At 51.9% G+C, this 17343-nt stretch overlaps 8 protein-coding genes across 8 annotated transcripts; 3 read left to right on the top strand and 5 right to left on the bottom strand.

Moving 5' to 3' along the window:
• Positions 1–541: 541 nt before the first annotated feature.
• On the bottom strand, positions 542–2484 carry BO87DRAFT_414286 (beta-glucosidase; the record flags this gene model as incomplete). The annotated part of the gene is made up of 3 exons (XM_025626623.1): positions 542–580; positions 653–656; positions 743–2484. 3 exons carry the CDS (start codon positions 2482–2484, stop codon positions 542–544), a joined length of 1785 nt encoding a protein of 594 aa, XP_025481786.1.
• A 470-nt stretch (positions 2485–2954) lies between these two features.
• On the bottom strand, positions 2955–4856 carry BO87DRAFT_237273 (uncharacterized protein). Its single transcript, XM_025618811.1, has 2 exons — positions 4336–4856; positions 2955–4277 (listed from the first exon to the last, which is right to left on the bottom strand). Exons 1-2 carry the CDS (start codon positions 4730–4732, stop codon positions 3229–3231), a joined length of 1446 nt encoding a protein of 481 aa, XP_025481787.1. The 5' UTR covers positions 4733–4856; the 3' UTR covers positions 2955–3228.
• A 1520-nt stretch (positions 4857–6376) lies between these two features.
• Positions 6377–8199, top strand: BO87DRAFT_237268 (uncharacterized protein). The gene has a single exon (XM_025618810.1). The coding sequence runs from the start codon at positions 6650–6652 to the stop codon at positions 7784–7786; it is 1137 nt and encodes a 378-aa protein (XP_025481788.1). The 5' UTR covers positions 6377–6649; the 3' UTR covers positions 7787–8199.
• A 183-nt stretch (positions 8200–8382) lies between these two features.
• On the top strand, positions 8383–9362 carry med8 (RNA polymerase II mediator complex subunit MED8). The gene is made up of 2 exons (XM_025626624.1): positions 8383–8582; positions 8655–9362. Exons 1-2 carry the CDS (start codon positions 8458–8460, stop codon positions 9331–9333), a joined length of 804 nt encoding a protein of 267 aa, XP_025481789.1. The 5' UTR covers positions 8383–8457; the 3' UTR covers positions 9334–9362.
• Positions 9359–10372, bottom strand: BO87DRAFT_457290 (putative monosaccharide-P-dolichol utilization protein; the record flags this gene model as incomplete). The annotated part of the gene is made up of 2 exons (XM_025628790.1): positions 9359–9695; positions 9746–10372. The coding sequence occupies 2 exons, from the start codon at positions 10370–10372 to the stop codon at positions 9420–9422; spliced, it is 903 nt and encodes a 300-aa protein (XP_025481790.1). The 3' UTR covers positions 9359–9419.
• A 230-nt stretch (positions 10373–10602) lies between these two features.
• cox10 (protoheme IX farnesyltransferase) lies at positions 10603–12590 on the top strand. Its single transcript, XM_025622836.1, has one exon. It carries the CDS (start codon positions 10626–10628, stop codon positions 12198–12200), a length of 1575 nt encoding a protein of 524 aa, XP_025481791.1. The 5' UTR covers positions 10603–10625; the 3' UTR covers positions 12201–12590.
• BO87DRAFT_330354 (aspartate--tRNA ligase MSD1) lies at positions 12561–14864 on the bottom strand. The gene is made up of 3 exons (XM_025620290.1): positions 14573–14864; positions 13769–14478; positions 12561–13718 (listed from the first exon to the last, which is right to left on the bottom strand). The coding sequence occupies exons 1-3, from the start codon at positions 14775–14777 to the stop codon at positions 12603–12605; spliced, it is 2031 nt and encodes a 676-aa protein (XP_025481792.1). The 5' UTR covers positions 14778–14864; the 3' UTR covers positions 12561–12602.
• Positions 14865–15518: 654 nt separating this feature from the next.
• Positions 15519–17293, bottom strand: BO87DRAFT_457293 (CocE/NonD family hydrolase; the record flags this gene model as incomplete). Its single annotated transcript, XM_025628791.1, has 1 exon — positions 15519–17293. A coding segment is annotated over one exon (1775 nt), but the record flags the coding sequence as incomplete, so codon positions are not given.
• Positions 17294–17343: the final 50 nt, after the last annotated feature.

Raw genomic sequence — 17343 nt, forward strand, 5'->3', positions numbered from 1 at the left:
CAATGATACACCGCACCACAAGAAAAGAACAAAACTGAAGAAAAGGAGGAGGAGGAAGAAGAAGAAGAGGAATCACAAACCTGAAGAACCTCCCCCAGTACTTTATACCCTCCCCTCTATCTCCATCCCGTTCCACATACAACCTAAAGAAAGACAAAGTTACAAATACACAGAAGGGATAGATAACCGCCCACGGCATCCTGCAAGGCCTATCCATCCACAGCTCAACTCAATACCCTCCCCCAGAAGAAGAATGAAGAATGAAGAAGTTTTCATGCAGATATGTACCAAAAATAAACACACGGGATGAAGATAGTATGGATCTGTGAAGGATTATTGGATGATGTTGTGACGTGCCAAGCTAGGGGAGATGTATGCCAAGATGTGATGGGTTTCGGGATTGGATTAGTGTTGTTATTGGATGGGAGGAAGGGGGGAGAGGTTAGGCAACTATTTTACTCCGTGGTGGTAGATGGTGTAGTGGGATATATTTAGATGGATGATTCTTAGATATAAAAGGGACAAGGGAGGGGGAGGGGGTTTAGGTATAGGTATAGGTGGTGGTGGTGATATTAGGGATCTATATTTGGTGGTTGTAGATTAGTGAAAATGAGTTTATGCATGTTGTATTCTTACTGCATTCTACACCTACCCAACTTTGTACTTATTGAGGTATATTAGCAGCTACCTGCTAACATGCTCATGGAAAAAATCCACATAATCAAAAATACTCCTCTTATACCTCCTCTCCCACGTCCCGTCTGTGCGATTCACACTCTGCATCCCATACTGGTTCGCATAACTCCCGAACTCATTATTGTCCAGGTAACTCCACGCCAACGTCCCAATCACATTCACTCCATCTTCGTGAATCGCTTTCAACATCTCCCCCAGAAAGTCCTGGTAGTATAGCGTACGCTCCAGATCATACCGCTGCGCGTCGCCCTCCTTTAATGAGTCGTCGAACGGGTTGAAGCCGAATTCTGAGATTACTATTCCCGGTGGCTTGAATGTGTTCCAGACGTATCCTAGCTGTTGGCGGACGTATTGTGGCGCGATGGAGGAGTAATCGTTTGACATATCGCCCATGAGCCATCCGTCGGATTGGATCATAGTTAGACTGGCGCATTCGGGCCAGGCGGAGTTGGAGGAGTTGGCTGCGCAGGCAGAGATTCCTTCTGGCGGTGGGAGGGCGAATTGCGCGACGTAGGGGTCGAAGGCCCAGAAGTCGATGGTGTTGTTTATGGTGGAGATTTGGCAGTCGGTCAGTGGTGTGAGGTTTAGGTTTGGGGTGTTGAGGACAGAGGAAGGGTACTGTTCGCCGAGGAATAATGGGTTAGCCATGATACCCAGGACGAAGTCTTGGTATCGGAGGGCGGCGTCGACGTGGCTGCCGTTGGAGGGGTCCTGAGGAACGCCGAGGTTGTTGGCGAATTTCATGGTGATTTGGCCGGTGCCTTTCAGCTCTTCTTTATACCAATGGTAGACGGCTGCGTGGGCGGTTAGGACGTGGGTGAGGTCGTTGTAGGAGCTGAAGGCCATGCCAATGCCGATGTTCGGCTCGTTGAAAGTCACCCAGTAGGGGACGCGGTCTGCGTAGCGGGTCATGACTTGTTTCGCGTAGTAGAGGAAGTTGTCTGTGAGGGTGGAGTAGTCGGTAGCTTGAGCTGTCGGGAAGTCGAAGTGGTTTAGGGTTACGATGGGGGTGATGCCGTATTCGAGGCAGGTGTTGATCGCATCGTCGTAGTGCTGGAGTCCCTCGGTGTTGATGGGAGAGCCGGCGACGCCGAAGGGGACGATTCGTGACCAGGAGATGCTGAACGAGAGGTAAGGGATGCCAATGGCTGCTAGTCTGGCAATGTCCTGTTTGTACATGTAGTAGCCTAGGTCGGCAATGTTGGCATCGGACGAGTTGTCGTCACTCTGAATAGCGCCAATGGTGTCCAGAATAGACGGGCCGCGGCCTTCAATTTTCAGGCCTCCTTCGATCTGCCATGCGCTGGCTGCGACGCCCCAGATAAAATCCGAGGGAAGCTTCAGATCTGCATAGTCGATTCTATTGTACAGAGCTGGAGGGTACACCAGTTCGCTAGAGGGAACCGGTGTAGGGGAGACGGTAGTTGTGATTGGAGGCGCGGAGGTATACGACAGGTTGGCCCACAATGCAGCATACGCACTCTGGCCATACTGTCCGTCTGCAGAGGGAGTTTGACTCGACTGCAAAGAGTATGTGGTATAGGTCACGTTGTCAGGAAGCAGGGTTGAGGCCTCGCTAAATGCTGGAGCGAACGGTGTAGCAAAAGACAGCGGTGAGCTCAGTGAAGTTGCATAGCGAGTTGAAGTGACCTGCGTGTAGGTAAAAGAGCTGTAGGAGTATGAGGTTGCTCTTGTCGCCTCGGCTTTCTGCGTCACAGGCGATGCATGGGCAAGCTGGCTGCTGCCGGCTGCACCAAAAAGCACCAGAAAGCTGAGAAGATCAGTCATTTTCAACGAATCGAGCCCTCGATGCCTGACCCCAGTGACATTTCTGCATCATAGCAGTATATCTCTGCGCTTTAAATACCACTTCCGTCGCCATTTCTGTAGGAACTGAACAACGGCAGTTCTTCGGGTAAATTCCTTCTCACAAGGTTTTAAAGGGCACAATCTGGCTATATCCAATGTCCATGCGCTGTCTGTTCCCAGTAGTGCTAACATCATGTTTCGGCAATGTGCACGGAATGAGGAGCCGGGGTGGAGGACGATCCCCCACAATCCCTGACGTCAAGCCATGAGACCTGGGGTTGTTGCAAGGGTAAAGTGTGGGGTGCTGTATCGGCACAGGCCTCGTGGGCCCTATAATGCGGGGACAGATTATTGGAGGATTCGGGGGTCGGTGTCGATTGGGACGACATATGCGGGGATTAAGTCGGGGTAATGAGATTGAAGAACAAGGAGACCATATGGCCTTGCCTGGGACATTCACATATATCACACCCTAAACCTAGATTATGACTATCGCTATAGGAACGATTAGTCCACTGGATAAATTACTGGGAATTACTTGAATATGTGTTTGGGCGTACCAACCAACTTGTTGGGCTATCATCTTCAGTATTGCATTGCAAGATGGATTGACGTTGACATTCTCATGCATGATCTAATGTCCTTGTATCTCTTGCCTCGCTGACAGGGATCAGATTAATCGTCTTGCCACTGCCCGGCAGAAGCGAGATCGCATTTAGCTCCCTACGCGGCTGTCTCCATGAACTCCTTCCACGCTGACAAGGAAACGAGTCCCTGGAAGAACCGACGGGTAAATGAAGGAGGACGCATCGTAAGGCACAAACTGCATTTCGGAGAATGAGGCGGCTGCCAATCTACGGGCAGACCATTGCCCACGCGCCGGAAGAATTCCGAGTATGAACGCGGCGTCAGCAAATGCGTGCTCCAGACCCACATAGTAGGATCTGTCAAATCTATCTCGGACAGATCAGGACCCCACGATAAGAACCCTTTGCCTTGCCCTCGCAGGAACGCAATGTACTGAGTCACCATGTGTGGTGAGTCGAAATCAGTTTCGGACAGATTTGTATCCTGCATTGCTGATGCCGACTCCAACACCCTCGTAACAGCAGCACGCAGATTGCAGGAAGAATTCTCCACATATTGATAGTGCTCAAAGATATCATGAATCATAGGTAGAGCTGGCTTCACCACTCTTCGGCCAAGGGATTCGATGGTTTGGCTCAGATTTGGGAAAAGATTAGTTGGGCGCGTCTCTTCGAGAAGCATGCTCATGAGGTATCGTTTGACGAACTCATTTGGTGCCTTCTTAGGAGTCAAAGTGCCGTGTTTTCCCTCCACGCTCCAGCAGGTCCCTGGCAATGGAATATGTCTGCGCAGCAGTAGATCTAAATCTTGACGGAGCTTCCGGACAACAAGAACGTGGTTTCCGAGAACATATTTGCACGATTGGCAGACTTGGAGCAAATCCTCTGCGAGGCCTTTTCTGCGCCGCGTCGACCACGGCACAACGGTTCGGTTCTGACACCGGGGGCATTCGACAGGCACACCGTCGGCGTCATCAAGATTGTCCCAAGCCAACTTTGTCATGCCTTCGAAGTGCAGCTTGCAGGACTCAGGACATGAATATGTGAGGCTACCCGGATCGATACATTGCGAGACTAGCTGGAGGGGAAACCCTTCGTTCCATATTGCCATCTTTTTATGTCGAAAGCAATCCTCTCCGAAGGATATATGATGTAGTATCAATGCATGAAATACCATTAAAACATCTATTCCGTCCAAATCAGTCAGTCATAGTTCCCCGATGATGCGTTTGCGAACGCCTACCTAACGGAGGTAACTCGGCCCCTGTCCATGTCCATCCGCTGTGGCGTGCACACGGCTTCTCTGAGATTTTACTTGCTTCAATCTCCGAATTTGTGGGTATTTGAGCCCACCAAACGGAGAATCGATGAACAGCCCGTGAGATATAGATTGACCATCGGCGCTCCTCCACCATGGATTGTCGAGCGATCGGGTCCACTTCGGACTTGATTTCGTAGTCATACTCTGTCTTGAATAGACCCGCCGCTCTGGATACTGTGCTTTTCAGGTTTAAAAAACACCGGAGCAGTAGTTGATGTTGATAACACGCCTGCGGAGACACTATCGGTGCCGCCTTTTGTAGCAAAGGTGTGGCCTCGGAGGCCTCTCCAGCCGCGGTCTTCTCCGGATCAACAACCATGGTGTCTTGCGTTATGGCCAGGAATTAGGAGAGTAGGATGTGAACGGTGTCACTAGATTTCGGAACACAAGGCTCCGCTACCGAGACCGAGGATATTAGTAGTAAGACCCTGGCACAAGAAGTATCCGCCTATCACGGTTTGCGTAGCTGATCCCTGGGCGCTTAATGAAGTACTATGATGACATCTTCTCCATCTTCTCCATATCTGACTCAGACCCCTCATAAGGCTGTCCCAAGGAAGACCGTGGATGGTGAATGTTGCCCATGGCTGCCACTTACGGTTGTTGATCTTTACTATGAAGGTTAATTCAATCAACGCGTTCCTGTCACACTATAGCCTAATGACACTGCGGTGGAATGTGTCATTGGGCATAGCTGCTAGGTTCAGCTGGATAAGGAAGTTCCGATTTCGAGGGCCTCTCGTGGTATGATTCAGCACTAACGAAGTCCATCAAACAGCCCCAAATCCTGTGGAGTCCATTACTCACACAATTCTTGTTTTAGTGGCTCGGCCGTCCATGCGAACCGTCTTACTGTGTCGGTAGGGCTTAGCTGCTCGGCGAAGAAGATGTAGTAAGAACCGAAAAATAACTCATGTGAAACTGTGACTTCGACGACCGCGCCATGGCCATTTGATTGCTGACGCCCTGTGGCCCACCTGAGGATTCATCCTGTGGGCAGAGCGGACCTCAGAAGTGTGCATTGGATACAGTCAATCAATTAACGCTTACCTACAGAAGCATAGCTCCTTCAACATATGGTGAGAAAGCAAGGACGCAAGGCAAAATATCTTCCCAGTTTATGACATCAAGAGAAATCTTGGACATTGCTGTGGCATTGGTGCGACAATGATGGTGTATCCGATCTGTAGGCTGTCACTTTGAAACCCATGTTTCCGTGCATGTACGCTCGCGACTGCAGCAAGAGATGATGCAGACTGGACACTATTCGTCTCCTAGTGTAGCTCACGAGGTGTTATGCCAAACAAGATAATTGCCAGTAAAGGAAGGTATACCGACATCAAGATTGTGGATGCCCTCTTCCGACTGCCAGGACTCTGCATTTCTAAAGCAATTCTTCTGTGGGGGTCCTGCTTACAAGGATCCACTAGTTCGTCAAGATTGATCAGTAAACATCTTCATATCACATTGACCAATCAACAACTCACGCGCCACTCTTACACTTGTCTTCAGACGAGCCTTGGCCGTTGATCCGAAAACGGATGGTTCAACCCATCTATCCCCAAAGTATTCAGGGTTCGCTAGTAAGTCGGTCATCGTCATTTGTTGGGATGGACATTGATGACTTTCGATATTCCTTCTCGCCTCGGTGCCCCGTCCCAACATTTTGATTGTCATCTGTATGGCCATGTTTGAGGATCGAAGCTTACATTGCAAGGATTATAACAGGTTGAAAGCTGCCGTTCATGGGGACTGCTAATTAGGCCAAGATGAACCTGAACTGCTGCAATGTTTGTGATAGGACAGACTGCCATGCTTTCGTCGAATTGCCAATTTTGATACCAAAAGGTTCGGGACGACCATTGCAGACTGCCAAGGTACCATTAGCTGCTGAACTCTCGTCACAGGGCGTGTCCTCCTGGCCAAAGTATTCCTTGTAGAAGGAAGCATCATTCCCTAAAGCGTTACATCAGAATGCTGGTGATCTGTGCATAGCCCGTGTTGGTCATCTTGAGGGCTGCGAAGCTGCATGAGCAGGACTTATTCCTGCGTTCGTCTGAGAATGGAATCGGAAGAATCTGCGCTATGAGGGGATAGATTGAGTTGCAGTCAAATCCAGGCTCAAGACATAAATTGGGCCTCCTCCCTGAGGGCATTCTCGCTAGCATCAGAGCAACAAGCAACCAAATAATCAAACTTCTCTTTGTGTATCGCAGACTCGACAAGCCTTGACAGAATGGTTCGAATCAGCCTTTTTGGGACCGCACTGTCTCCCATAGTTGTCTTTGGCCTTGCAACTTGCGCAGTTGCTGTTGTGGATAAGTGGACCCCAGAGAGCTTCAATTGGAGTGCTCTGGACCCAGGCCCTCGGGAGAACTGGAAGGGTCTCTATCTGAACCATAATGGCACCGCGGAACACATCCATGAACTAGCAGTGACCACCGGCGCCGATATGAGAACGACCGACGACGTTGCTCTCGTGGTGGCTCCTTGGGCCATCGGTCTAGCATGGCATGCCTTCAACCTCGTTCTCACCGGTGCTGGCCTGGCAAGCACCATAAATACCTGCGTTCAAAACGAGGGTCAAGCCGACAATATCTTCTACTGCATCACTGGACTGCTCAGCACCATCATTGGTGTGGGTGGCGAGGTGTCCGCAGCCAAGAAGTTCGCTGAGTCGAAAGGGTACTTGGGGGTTGCCGCAAATGCCTGGCTGCAGTCCGGTCTCGAACAGATTGACCTGCAAACCTTTTCGCGGGACCTGGACAGCCTGCCGGCGAGAAATATGACTTCACAAAAGGCCCACAATCACTTCGTTCATAACGCTTTGCGCAGCCTGTCAACTGACGAAGTGGACTTCGTCGGATACGCACCCGATTCTCATAAGTTGGCCCGCCGTGACTCCAGTGTTCATCCTTTTGCGCCTATGTTCCGTTTTAACCACCACAAATATGGCCCAATGGAGCTCACCTCTCGTGATACTGGCGAAGGTGGTGTGCATTTTACCATCTCCTACGCGGGTCATCCCACCCACCACGCAACACAGGAGAAACGCGACGAGTTTTACAAGCATGAGCGACTTAACGAGCACTTGATGGAGGGCCGGTTTGATTCTGATGCCTCTAGCGCTGACCCGGGCGATATCACTTTCAATGGAGCCGACGCCTTTGGCCAAATTGAAAGCCAGGTTGAGTGTTTTGCAGGTACAAAGTGGAATGAGGGCAATGTGTTGTCCGTCCAGATGTATGACCAAGCCAACCATGCGACTTTCGGGTTTGCTTCTATTGGGATTTTCCCGGACAACAGTGTGGATTCTGGACTTCAAGGCTTTGAGCCTCAGGGAATGCCTTTGACTGGCGGTCAGAATTGTTAGGTTCGGTGCTCCATTGGAGGCGTACCATTGTGAAGGAATTACTCATTGGAGATTCAAGTTCTGTAGGTTAGAAGGTGGAGGATTAGTCAAAATGGGCAGTTGAAGATAGGAACATGATAGCGTCAAATACATACATAACCGATGAACGGGGATGGCCTCGTGAAGGGGCAGTTCATGGCACTGAATTTTCGTATGCCTTTCATCTCAAATGTAGCTAAGATATAAAACCAGGAAGGAGAAGATAGGTGCGAGAGAGTTTGCAAGTAACGAGGCTGGAGTTGATTCCACCTATGATATATACCTATCCTGTTAAGCGGGACATCATCAACGTAGATCGAGGATACTGAAACCTCTAATCAAAATCCATCTTGATCACCAAATAGAATATTAAAAGGACATTAAACAGGTGGTAGCTTATACTACTGGAGCCCTATTCGGTAAGGAACATGTGTATGAAGGTTCCAACTTGAACCATAGATCACGAGTAAACACACCAAAGCGCCCGACACCTCAGGCACCAATCCACTCCGCGGACATCTCCGCCATTCCAATCAGGTAGCTCAATGCCCACCTGCTTGATTGTTTGTCGCCGATCTCCAATCTCCAATCCCAACCCTCAATATCACCACCACATCTCTCCAAGCTGCCCCTTCCTTCCCCACACGAACAAAATGACCTCTCTCAACCCAGACCAAATCAAAACCCTCGAACAATCCCGCCAACGACTCATCCAGCTCACCCATTCCCTCGCCTCTCTCATAACCAGTCTCAATCAGAGCGATCCCCTCCCCTCATGGTATACATCCCACCAATGTTGACTTTATACAGCCCAGCCAAGACCAACTCACTGATACAATGACATGAACAGGACATCCCTCCAATCCCAAGCAACCATCATTTCCAACAACCTCCTTACCATCTCTGACCACCTCTCCGATAATCGCGACCTCCTATCCAACATCGTCGCCTACCCTGACGCATCCTACCCGTCGCGCGTCCCCGCCAACAATGTCGCTCTGGAGCAAGTTTTGCGCACGAAACTAGACCCCCGCGTGGAGGACTGGGTAGCGCGTGGTCGTCGCGCCGGGGCGCCGACTACTTCTTCTGATACTGGTGTTGGCGCACTGGGACAATACCAGACCAACAGTGGACAGGGGTTGCTGAGTGATGATGCGATTGCTGAATTGTGGGACTGGGCACCTGTCGCAGCGAATGAGGAGGCCAGGAAGAGGAATTGGGGTGGGAACTATACATTGGAGGAGCGGGAGATGGGGCTTGAGAAGGTGGTTACGGGGTTGAGCAGGGTGTTGGAGGATGACGATGAGGATGAGAGCGATAGTGAAGAGGGAGAGGGTGAGGCGGATGAGATGGAGGTTGTCGGGGTGAGGAGGTCTGGGGCTGGAACTGGGTTGGAGTTTGATATTGCTGCTGCGAATACTGGGTCTGGGGCTAATGCTGGTGCGGGGGCTAAGATGGTGGCGCCGGTGGTGCCGTTGGATGAGATTCTGAGGTTTATGACTACGGGAGCTGTGCCGGGACAGCGTTGATGTCTAATATGTTGCAATGCTTGTAGCAGGGAAAAATGATTAAAGATTTCTATAAGAGAATTGGTGCAAAGTAACCAAAAAGGCAACTAGCCCCGGCGTCGAGTAGTGGGCGTCTTGCCTGAAGGCTTGGGCGACACACCCGAGCTGGTGGCGGCGACTGGCGCCTTCGCAGGAGTAGGTGCTGCAACGGGCTTCTCCTTCTTCTGGGACTTGGCCGGGCTGTTCCAGTAGTACAGCATCTGGCCGGCCAGGATGAGGTTGAGAGTGAACCCGGCAATGAAGCCGTACAGAATCAGCTTGTCGTCGACCTCCTGGAGAGTGGTGAAGATACGGGAGAGGGAACCGGCAAGGTAGTTGAAGACCTGAGCATGCGTTAGTAAACTATTATCGTCAGGTAATGTGGTGTACCCACCGCAAAAGCACTCAGCTGGCCGGTGCCACCTTCACGCCAGATAGTATAAATTTGAGGCGCCTTGCTCGCCACACCCAAAGCTCCAGCTCCAGCCTGCAACATAGACATTGTCTGCGCATCCACCAGAGTCTGATCGAAGAGCAGTGCATACACACTGGCCGCCACGACGGCAATGAACGCCGCCGCCGCAGCAGACCGGCCCGCAAATGTCAACACCAGCACACCCACTACCACATCTTGTACCGCAATCAAAGCCGTCTCGCCAAAGGTGCTGAAGGGGAACTGGTTGCGCACGCTGTACGAAAGCGTAATCAAAAGACTGGCAGTCTCGAGGGCGTACGAAACGAAGGAAACACCGGCAGATGAGCGGGAGCTGATGAGCTTGAGGATCTGGGGCACCTTGACGATGCCGCTGGCTCCGACGATGGCAATGCCGAGAGCCTTCGAGATTGCAAGGGAGGTGCAGGCCGGATCCTTGCTCACGTCAAGATCAACCACAAGGCTGTTGTGGCAGGAGGAGCCGATCAGCGAAACGATCGCATCGTGAACCGGTTCGGGGAGGGCCGAAACGACGGGGCGGAGGAGAGGTTGGAGGGGGTCGACGATGGTTTTCTGGATCGCGTCCATGTTGACTGGAGATAGGGACCGTGGGATTGAAGCAGGAGGTCCGGCGAAGTCAGCGGGGAGGTGGTTGAGCAGAAAAGAAGCGGACGACGCAAGGACAACAAAAAAAGACCAACAAAGAACCAACGCATCTCCGGAACTGCGGGTTTGGTCGCTCCCGCCCACCGTGGCTTTTCTTCGTCTTGCGGCTTGAGCTTCAACTTCCGCTGCTTGGATACGGATTCTTGGTCGACCAGAACCACAGCAGGACTCCGCCATGAGTCTCCTTCGCTCCTCGTTGCGGGTGATAGGGTCGCCAGGCGATCCTAGCAGGATATGCTCTCAATGTCTTCTACATCGAAATCGGACCCCTCGAACCTTCCCCGCCGCTCTCCGCACCTTCACTTCGTCCTTTCGATCCCACTCGGGCATTGCAGACGGCCAATCTGCCCAGTCGGCTTTGAATAAGACTTATTTCTCGGCCAATCGCGCAGAAGACGGTACTCCGAGCAAGAGTGACATTGTCTCTTCGCTTTCTAGCGGCAATGTTTCTAGCGCGACATCCTCTACTCTCCCATCAGACCACCGCGTCAATGCCTCTACGTCTGCTCCTGAATCCACACAACCAGAGCTCCCTCATCGCCGGAGGAAGCGTTTAAAGGAAGAAGCGAATGCCCAAGCCGCCGATCCTGAACATGTCATTCCCCCCGATGCCTCCGCACAGCTATCCGCCTTCTCTTCCGCCCAGCCCACCTCTTCCCTCCGCCGTAAGATGGCGGCTTTCCTCGCCCTCTGCAAGCCTCGTCTCTCCGTCCTCATCGTGCTGAGCACAACCTCCGCCTATGGCCTGTATCCGATCTCGTCTCTCCTTACGCTTGACCCGTCCATGACCCCGTTGCCGACCCTCTCCACCTCAACCCTAACCTTCCTCTACCTGACGGCGGGCACCTTCCTCTCCAGCTGCAGCGCCAACACCATCAACATGTTTCTGGAGCCGAAGTACGATGCTCTCATGTCGCGCACCCGCAACCGGCCTCTCGTTCGCGGCCTCCTTTCCCGCCGTGCTGCGGCACTCTTTGCTCTCGCGACAGCCCTCACCGGTGTAGGCATGCTCTACTTCGGCACAAACCCCACCGTCGCGGCCCTCTCAGCCAGCAACATTATCCTATACGGCTTCATATACACCCCGCTCAAGCGTATTCACGTCATCAACACATGGGTCGGTGCCATCGTAGGCGGTATTCCCCCATTGATGGGCTGGGTCGCTGCTGCCGGCCAAACCGCTACCACGGGCCACGATACCTGGCGCGACATGCTCTTCAGCCAAGACAGCATTGGTGGTTGGCTGCTGGGCGGTATCTTGTTTGCCTGGCAATTTCCCCACTTCAACGCCTTGTCTCATACCATCCGCGAGGAGTACAAGCGCGCCGGCTACAAGATGCTCTGCTGGAAGAACCCCGCCATGAACGCCCGCGTTGCGCTGCGCTATTCCGTCCTCATGTTCCCCATCTCCATTGGCCTCTGGTGGGTCGGAGTCGTCGGCCACGGATTCTTGGTTAGCAGTTCAGTCGCCAATGCGTGGTTGGTGAAGGAGGCGTACCATTTCTGGAAGCACCAGGGCGCCAACGGCACGGCGAGAGGTCTCTTCTGGGCCAGTATCTGGCAGCTCCCAGTTCTGCTGGTGGGTGGTCTCGTCACTAAGAAGGGTCTTTGGGATGGTGTATGGCGTCAGATCTTCGGGCAGCCAGATGAGCTAGATGATGAGTATGTGTACGTTGATGAGGAAGAGGAAGGTACTGGTGCTGCTATGGCTGCCTCGCGCTCCAAGTCAGTGGCGACTCGTGCGGTATGACCGCCTTTCTGTTTCGACCGAAATCAAATGAATGAGAAAGAGAAAAATATAGAAAATAAGGGAGACTATAGCGAACTCCCCACTTCTCACCACTGATTTCTATATATTTCCTGGATGTATTAGATTCCCGTTTTGGTCGGCGTTTTGTATAACAGCAACTACTTTGAATTACTATTTTCCGAACTCCATATGTCCATGCTCGGCTATTTTCCTTTCTATATTTACATCACCCCTCTCTTTTATCTAAGAGACACATTTGCTGTTGTATGTCAGCCCGGGGTGATCACCATTCTATACCTCTGAATTCTAGAAACATAATAGATACAGAGTGAAGAACCGTTAATCTATCTATCATACAAGAGTTATCTATACAATACATACACCCAATACATTGCCACATCATCACTTCAACTTGATATTATACAACCTCGCCACCTCCTCACTAATCTTACCAGGCGCCTTCACCATCGCATCCTCACCCTTCTTCCCGATCTTCGGGAATGCAATGACATCCCTAACCGACTCCTTGCCTAACATGACAGTAATGAGGCGATCAAAGCCTAGCGCGAACCCAGCGTGCGGGGGACATCCCGCCCATAAGGCATTAAGAAGATGCTGGAACTCGTCGATGCGCTCCTTCGGCATCTTGAGGATTTCCTTGAAGATGTAGTTCTGGGTTAGGGCGCAATGGATACGGCGACTGCCGCCGCCGAGTTCGACGCCGTTGACAACGAGGTCGTAGTGGTCTGCGAGGGCCTTAGTCGGGTCCTTGCTAAGGAGATCAACGTCCGACGAGGTCTTCGGGGCCGTGAAGGGGTGGTGGGTGGCGGAGAGGCCGGCAGTACCGCCTTGCCCGGGTTCGGAGGCATCCGTAGGGCTGAAAAGAGGGAAATCGACTATCCAGAGGAATTCGAAGCCAGGGGGCGCCTCTCTGAGATCCTCAGCGATGGAGGCGGCGGCCATGGCGCGACGGATGCTGCCAAGTTGGGTTGCGCCGCCTGCAAAGGGGGCCTGTGGGCGAGCTTGAAGAATGAGCAGATCGCCGTGACTGAGATCAAGCATCTCTTGGACCTTTTCGGCTGCTTCGAATCCGAGAGGTCCCAGGCCCTTTAAAGGCTGTCCTTCGTCGTAGATGAAGATTCCTGGTGCACCATCGGGATTTTTGTTGAATGGCTCGCCCTCGGTGGAGTCGAAGAAACGTGAAACAAATTCGCGAGTTGCCGACGGTAGCTGCTCGACGGTATCCATCTTAAATGCTTCAACAATCGGATCGGTCAGGGGAGTGATCTTCGACACAAGGTCGGCAGGTAGGAGGTGCTCGACACGATGAATCTCCATTCTATGCCGGGTGTCCGGCTTGTCCGAGCCATACCGAGTCATTGCCTCCTGGTAGGTCATGCGACGGAATGGGCCTGAAGGGACTGGTTTAGGCATCATGTTCCCCCACAGACCCCGGATAAGTTCCTCAACAACGGCCATGACATCTTGTCCAGCAGCGAATGCCATTTCCAGATCCAGCTAGGGGTTTCAGTGAGCAGGCGGCTTGTATAGTTTCATTAGGACCATACCTGGGTAAACTCCGGCTGTCTATCGGCGCGGAGGTCTTCGTCACGGAAGCAGCGCGCGAACTGGAAGTATCTCGGGATTCCACTGGCCATAAGAATCTGCTTGTATTGCTGCGGACTCTGAGGAAGAGCGTAGGCTTTTCCCTTCTTTCTGGTCGGCACAATGAACTCACGAGCACCCTCTGGAGTCGACTTGAACAGCAAAGGTGTCTCTATCTCAACAAAGGCTGGCTTCAGCTGTTCCAATGTCTCCCGGCAGACATTGCGCGCTTGCGCACGGAACCGGAGAGCATCACGCAGCTCTTTATCGCTTCGCAGCTGAAGGTGGCGATGCTTAGGGGGATGAACGATGTTCTTTCCAAATAGCACAATCTCACGGGGAAACTCGTTTAGGGGTTGAATAGATTCCAGCGCGATCTCCAAGTAATCGGTGCGCTCCTCTTCGGCAGTCTTTGTAACCCTCCGCTTAACTGTCCCTCGAACAACCACTGGACTACCCCGGCTAATCTTCTTGAGCTGAGGCAGAGTATTGCTTTGTGAGTTTGAGAGAAGCTGTATGGTACGACCCATTGTGTGATCGTAGAAGCGGGCGAACGAGAGCTCTTTCCCCATGTCATCGCGCTTGTCCAGGTAGCCATGGAGGAGTACGGATTGGCCTTCATGATCATGAGAATACAGAGTGTCGATGTCCAAGGGCGTTTGGGGGAATTCCACTTTGAAGGCGGGATGTTAGCATTTCCCGATTGCAACTTGCTTGTATGAGCTGGAAATGCTGGAGGGATTGCATTGATCGGCAGGGTGACGAACTCGACTGCTTGAACTTATCTAAGAACTCCGACGAGGTCACATTGGAGCGGTGCTTTTCGCTGAATTCATGGAATGATCGCACAGGGGAGCTGTGAGCTTGCAATGCTGGAAGGCGACCAACTTGCCTGCCGCGGAAGTAGTTGGAGATCTCCACGTAGGTCGCGCGGAGGTGAGGGGGGCATCGGACCGCCCTGGCGAGATACATCTTGCTGCGCAAGCCAGCACTTAAGATAACAAAGGGCGCAGAAGAGGACAGGCACAAAATCTCCAACCGTCCTGGGGCGGGGATACAATGGCACGATGCATTTGAATGGCCGAGTAACTAATTGGGCAATTGGGAAATTGCCAGGCACCGCCGGGCGGAGATCCTGGGCAAAATATGGTACGCCGCCTTCTATGACGGGTCTAGCGCCCTCCACACTGCCAATTAAAAGCAAAATTTCCGGCGCCGTCATTTCTTCTCTCTTCATCCTTCCAAGTTTTGTAAAAGTGAGTGCTACCTTTGACTTTTGACTCCCAATATGCCTTTTACTAACATGAGACTCCAGATGATGAAAGCCTAGTGTGTTCTATATGAACCCATCTCTCTTCCTGGAGCCCTTCTGGCTCTCCTTTCGGGGCTAAAGGGCTGATGGGTTCTGGTTGAGAGTGGGATGAAATAGGCGTTCGGCACACCAACCTTGTTACTTAACGGACGCGATTAAGGCATCTCTGATTCACACATTACTTGGTGGTGTTATACCTGGAGGAGAGGCGGTGCTTTATGACCCTTACTGGTGCTGATGGCGCCTATGACTGGGCTCTACTGCATCGTCCCAGGCCATGTTTAGTTACGGAACAATCAAATTCAATAATGTCTTTTCAACAATCTATGCTTGATAGTAGCCTGGTTATCTGCAAGCTAGCTTATATGTCTATGTTACTGTAGTAGATGCATCATGCTCGGTCATACAAATGGCAGAACAATATGCGAAGAATGTTCGCCTCCTAAGTGAAGCACGTGTGTTCCATGTGATGCCAGTTCCTGGAATTCCCCATCTTCCTTGAACTCTCCCCGCAGCAATGGACTGTTTCCATGCACCTCGACGCGTACGCTTTCCCCTGCCTCATACTCCACTCCCATCGCCCATATGCCGATCTCGAGCTTCACAATATCTCCAGGAGTGATGTACTCGTCGCGGTCATGTGGATGAAAGGGGAAGTTCTCATGAATTGACTTGGTCGGATCAATGGCTCGACGTGAAGCCCGCAAGATCCCCAAGGACCCGACATGGAACATGAGATTGTTCTTCTCCCGAGGAGAAATGCTGTCAACACTGTCTGGGCTAACACCAAATTTCGCTATTGATGACCACGGAATGTTGAGATTGAGCAGAGCCTTTCCTTGCGCGTCAAGCTTCCTGATCAGGACATACACGTCCAGGTCATGAAAGTCTGGACACGACATGTACACCACTGCTTTGGGAATACCCGCCAACCTCGTTCGACTGGTGAAAGTGTGAGTGAAGCTCGCACAGTCTTGGTATTTCTCTGAGCTGTAGGACACCGATGAAGCCGTGCTGGGAGCGTCGTGACTGAGATGACCTTCAGGGTGAAAGTACATCTTGCGATACTCGGTGCGTGGAATCGGGTAGTCCTCCTCTGCGATGTTGTATAGCGGGTCTTGATTGAATCGCAGAATGGTAGTCCGCACCCTGGGTGTCTTTTTCCATCCATTGTCGGTGCCATTCAGATAGCGATCGAAAAAGGATGCGAGCTCAGAAGCAGATTCTTTGCAATTCCAGATATCATACCACTCCTGCCATGGACAGAGTCGCAGCCATTCATCGGATGATTGAGCCTGGAGCCATCCGCGCAGTGATCCCATTGTGTGCACAAAACTGGTGTACGAGGCTGTAATGTAAGCGGGTATGCTGATTTGGCTGAGATCTGGTCGTTTATCTTTCCAGTATGCACTGTTCGCATATGGATATCGTCGATACATCTCGTGAAAGTCTTCCACTCCCCCGTGACCCTGGATGTTTTGATCGATGATAAAATCAAACAAACCAGCATCGAAGACTCCCCCTCGTACGAATTGCTCACGATAGAGATCACCGCATGCCTCCCATGGAGCAATGGCCTTGAGTGATGGCGGTTGCAACGCAGCGATAAACCACTGGACGATGGCCAAGTGTGAGTTTCCTGCCAGGCCCACGTTTCCATTACACCAGGGCATTTTAGCCACGGCCTCAATCACGTCGTAGCCATCTTCGGCTTCCTGGGTGCCCATAATCCCCACCGTGCCATCTGAATCGCCAGATCCACGAGCATCAACGTTGATGATTGCAAAGCCGCGAGGCACGAACTCAGCTGGATCAGGGCCTTCGAATTTCTCCAGGCCGCTGAGTACGCCTTGCGGGATCCCCAGACCCCAGGGGAGGAACTTCAACATGCTAATTCCATTGAACTTCTTCCCAAAGGGGCTCCATGCTAAGATGGCCGGCACAGGCCTGGTGGTGTCTGTAGGACGATAGATGTCGCAATATAATGTGCTTCCATCGCGAACCTGGATACCCACGTCGTGGGACGCATGAATGTCGCATGGCAAGGGACGTGAGCCATCTTTGTTCCAGCCCTTGGGTAGAACTTCTTCACGAAACCCAAACGGCTGATAGTTGTTTCTGCCCACGGTGGGCTTGTCAATAGGACGAGTCGCAACAGGTACCGGAGAAGGCATATTGAAAAGTATTGATTGCAGTGTAGACGACAATGTCAGAGTTTCAGAGCTC

The sequence above is a fragment of the Aspergillus neoniger genome (genome assembly GCF_003184625.1).
Source record: "Aspergillus neoniger CBS 115656 unplaced genomic scaffold BO87scaffold_9, whole genome shotgun sequence".
NCBI lineage: Eukaryota > Fungi > Ascomycota > Eurotiomycetes > Eurotiales > Aspergillaceae > Aspergillus > Aspergillus neoniger.

Coding starts and splice junctions, on each gene's coding strand:
- BO87DRAFT_237273 (XM_025618811.1), bottom strand. CDS start 4,732: ATGGTTGTTGATCCGGAGAAGACCGCGGCTGGAGAGGCCTCCGAGGCC. Junction 4,278..4,335: donor GGCCGAGTTACCTCCGTTAG/GTAGGCGTTCGC, acceptor TGGACGGAATAG/ATGTTTTAATGGTATTTCAT.
- cox10 (XM_025622836.1), top strand. CDS start 10,626: ATGAGTCTCCTTCGCTCCTCGTTGCGGGTGATAGGGTCGCCAGGCGAT.
- BO87DRAFT_237268 (XM_025618810.1), top strand. CDS start 6,650: ATGGTTCGAATCAGCCTTTTTGGGACCGCACTGTCTCCCATAGTTGTC.
- med8 (XM_025626624.1), top strand. CDS start 8,458: ATGACCTCTCTCAACCCAGACCAAATCAAAACCCTCGAACAATCCCGC. Junction 8,583..8,654: donor AGCGATCCCCTCCCCTCATG/GTATACATCCCA, acceptor TGACATGAACAG/GACATCCCTCCAATCCCAAG.
- BO87DRAFT_330354 (XM_025620290.1), bottom strand. CDS start 14,777: ATGTATCTCGCCAGGGCGGTCCGATGCCCCCCTCACCTCCGCGCGACC. Junction 14,479..14,572: donor AGATAAGTTCAAGCAGTCGA/GTTCGTCACCCT, acceptor CCGCCTTCAAAG/TGGAATTCCCCCAAACGCCC. Junction 13,719..13,768: donor GACAGCCGGAGTTTACCCAG/GTATGGTCCTAA, acceptor TGAAACCCCTAG/CTGGATCTGGAAATGGCATT.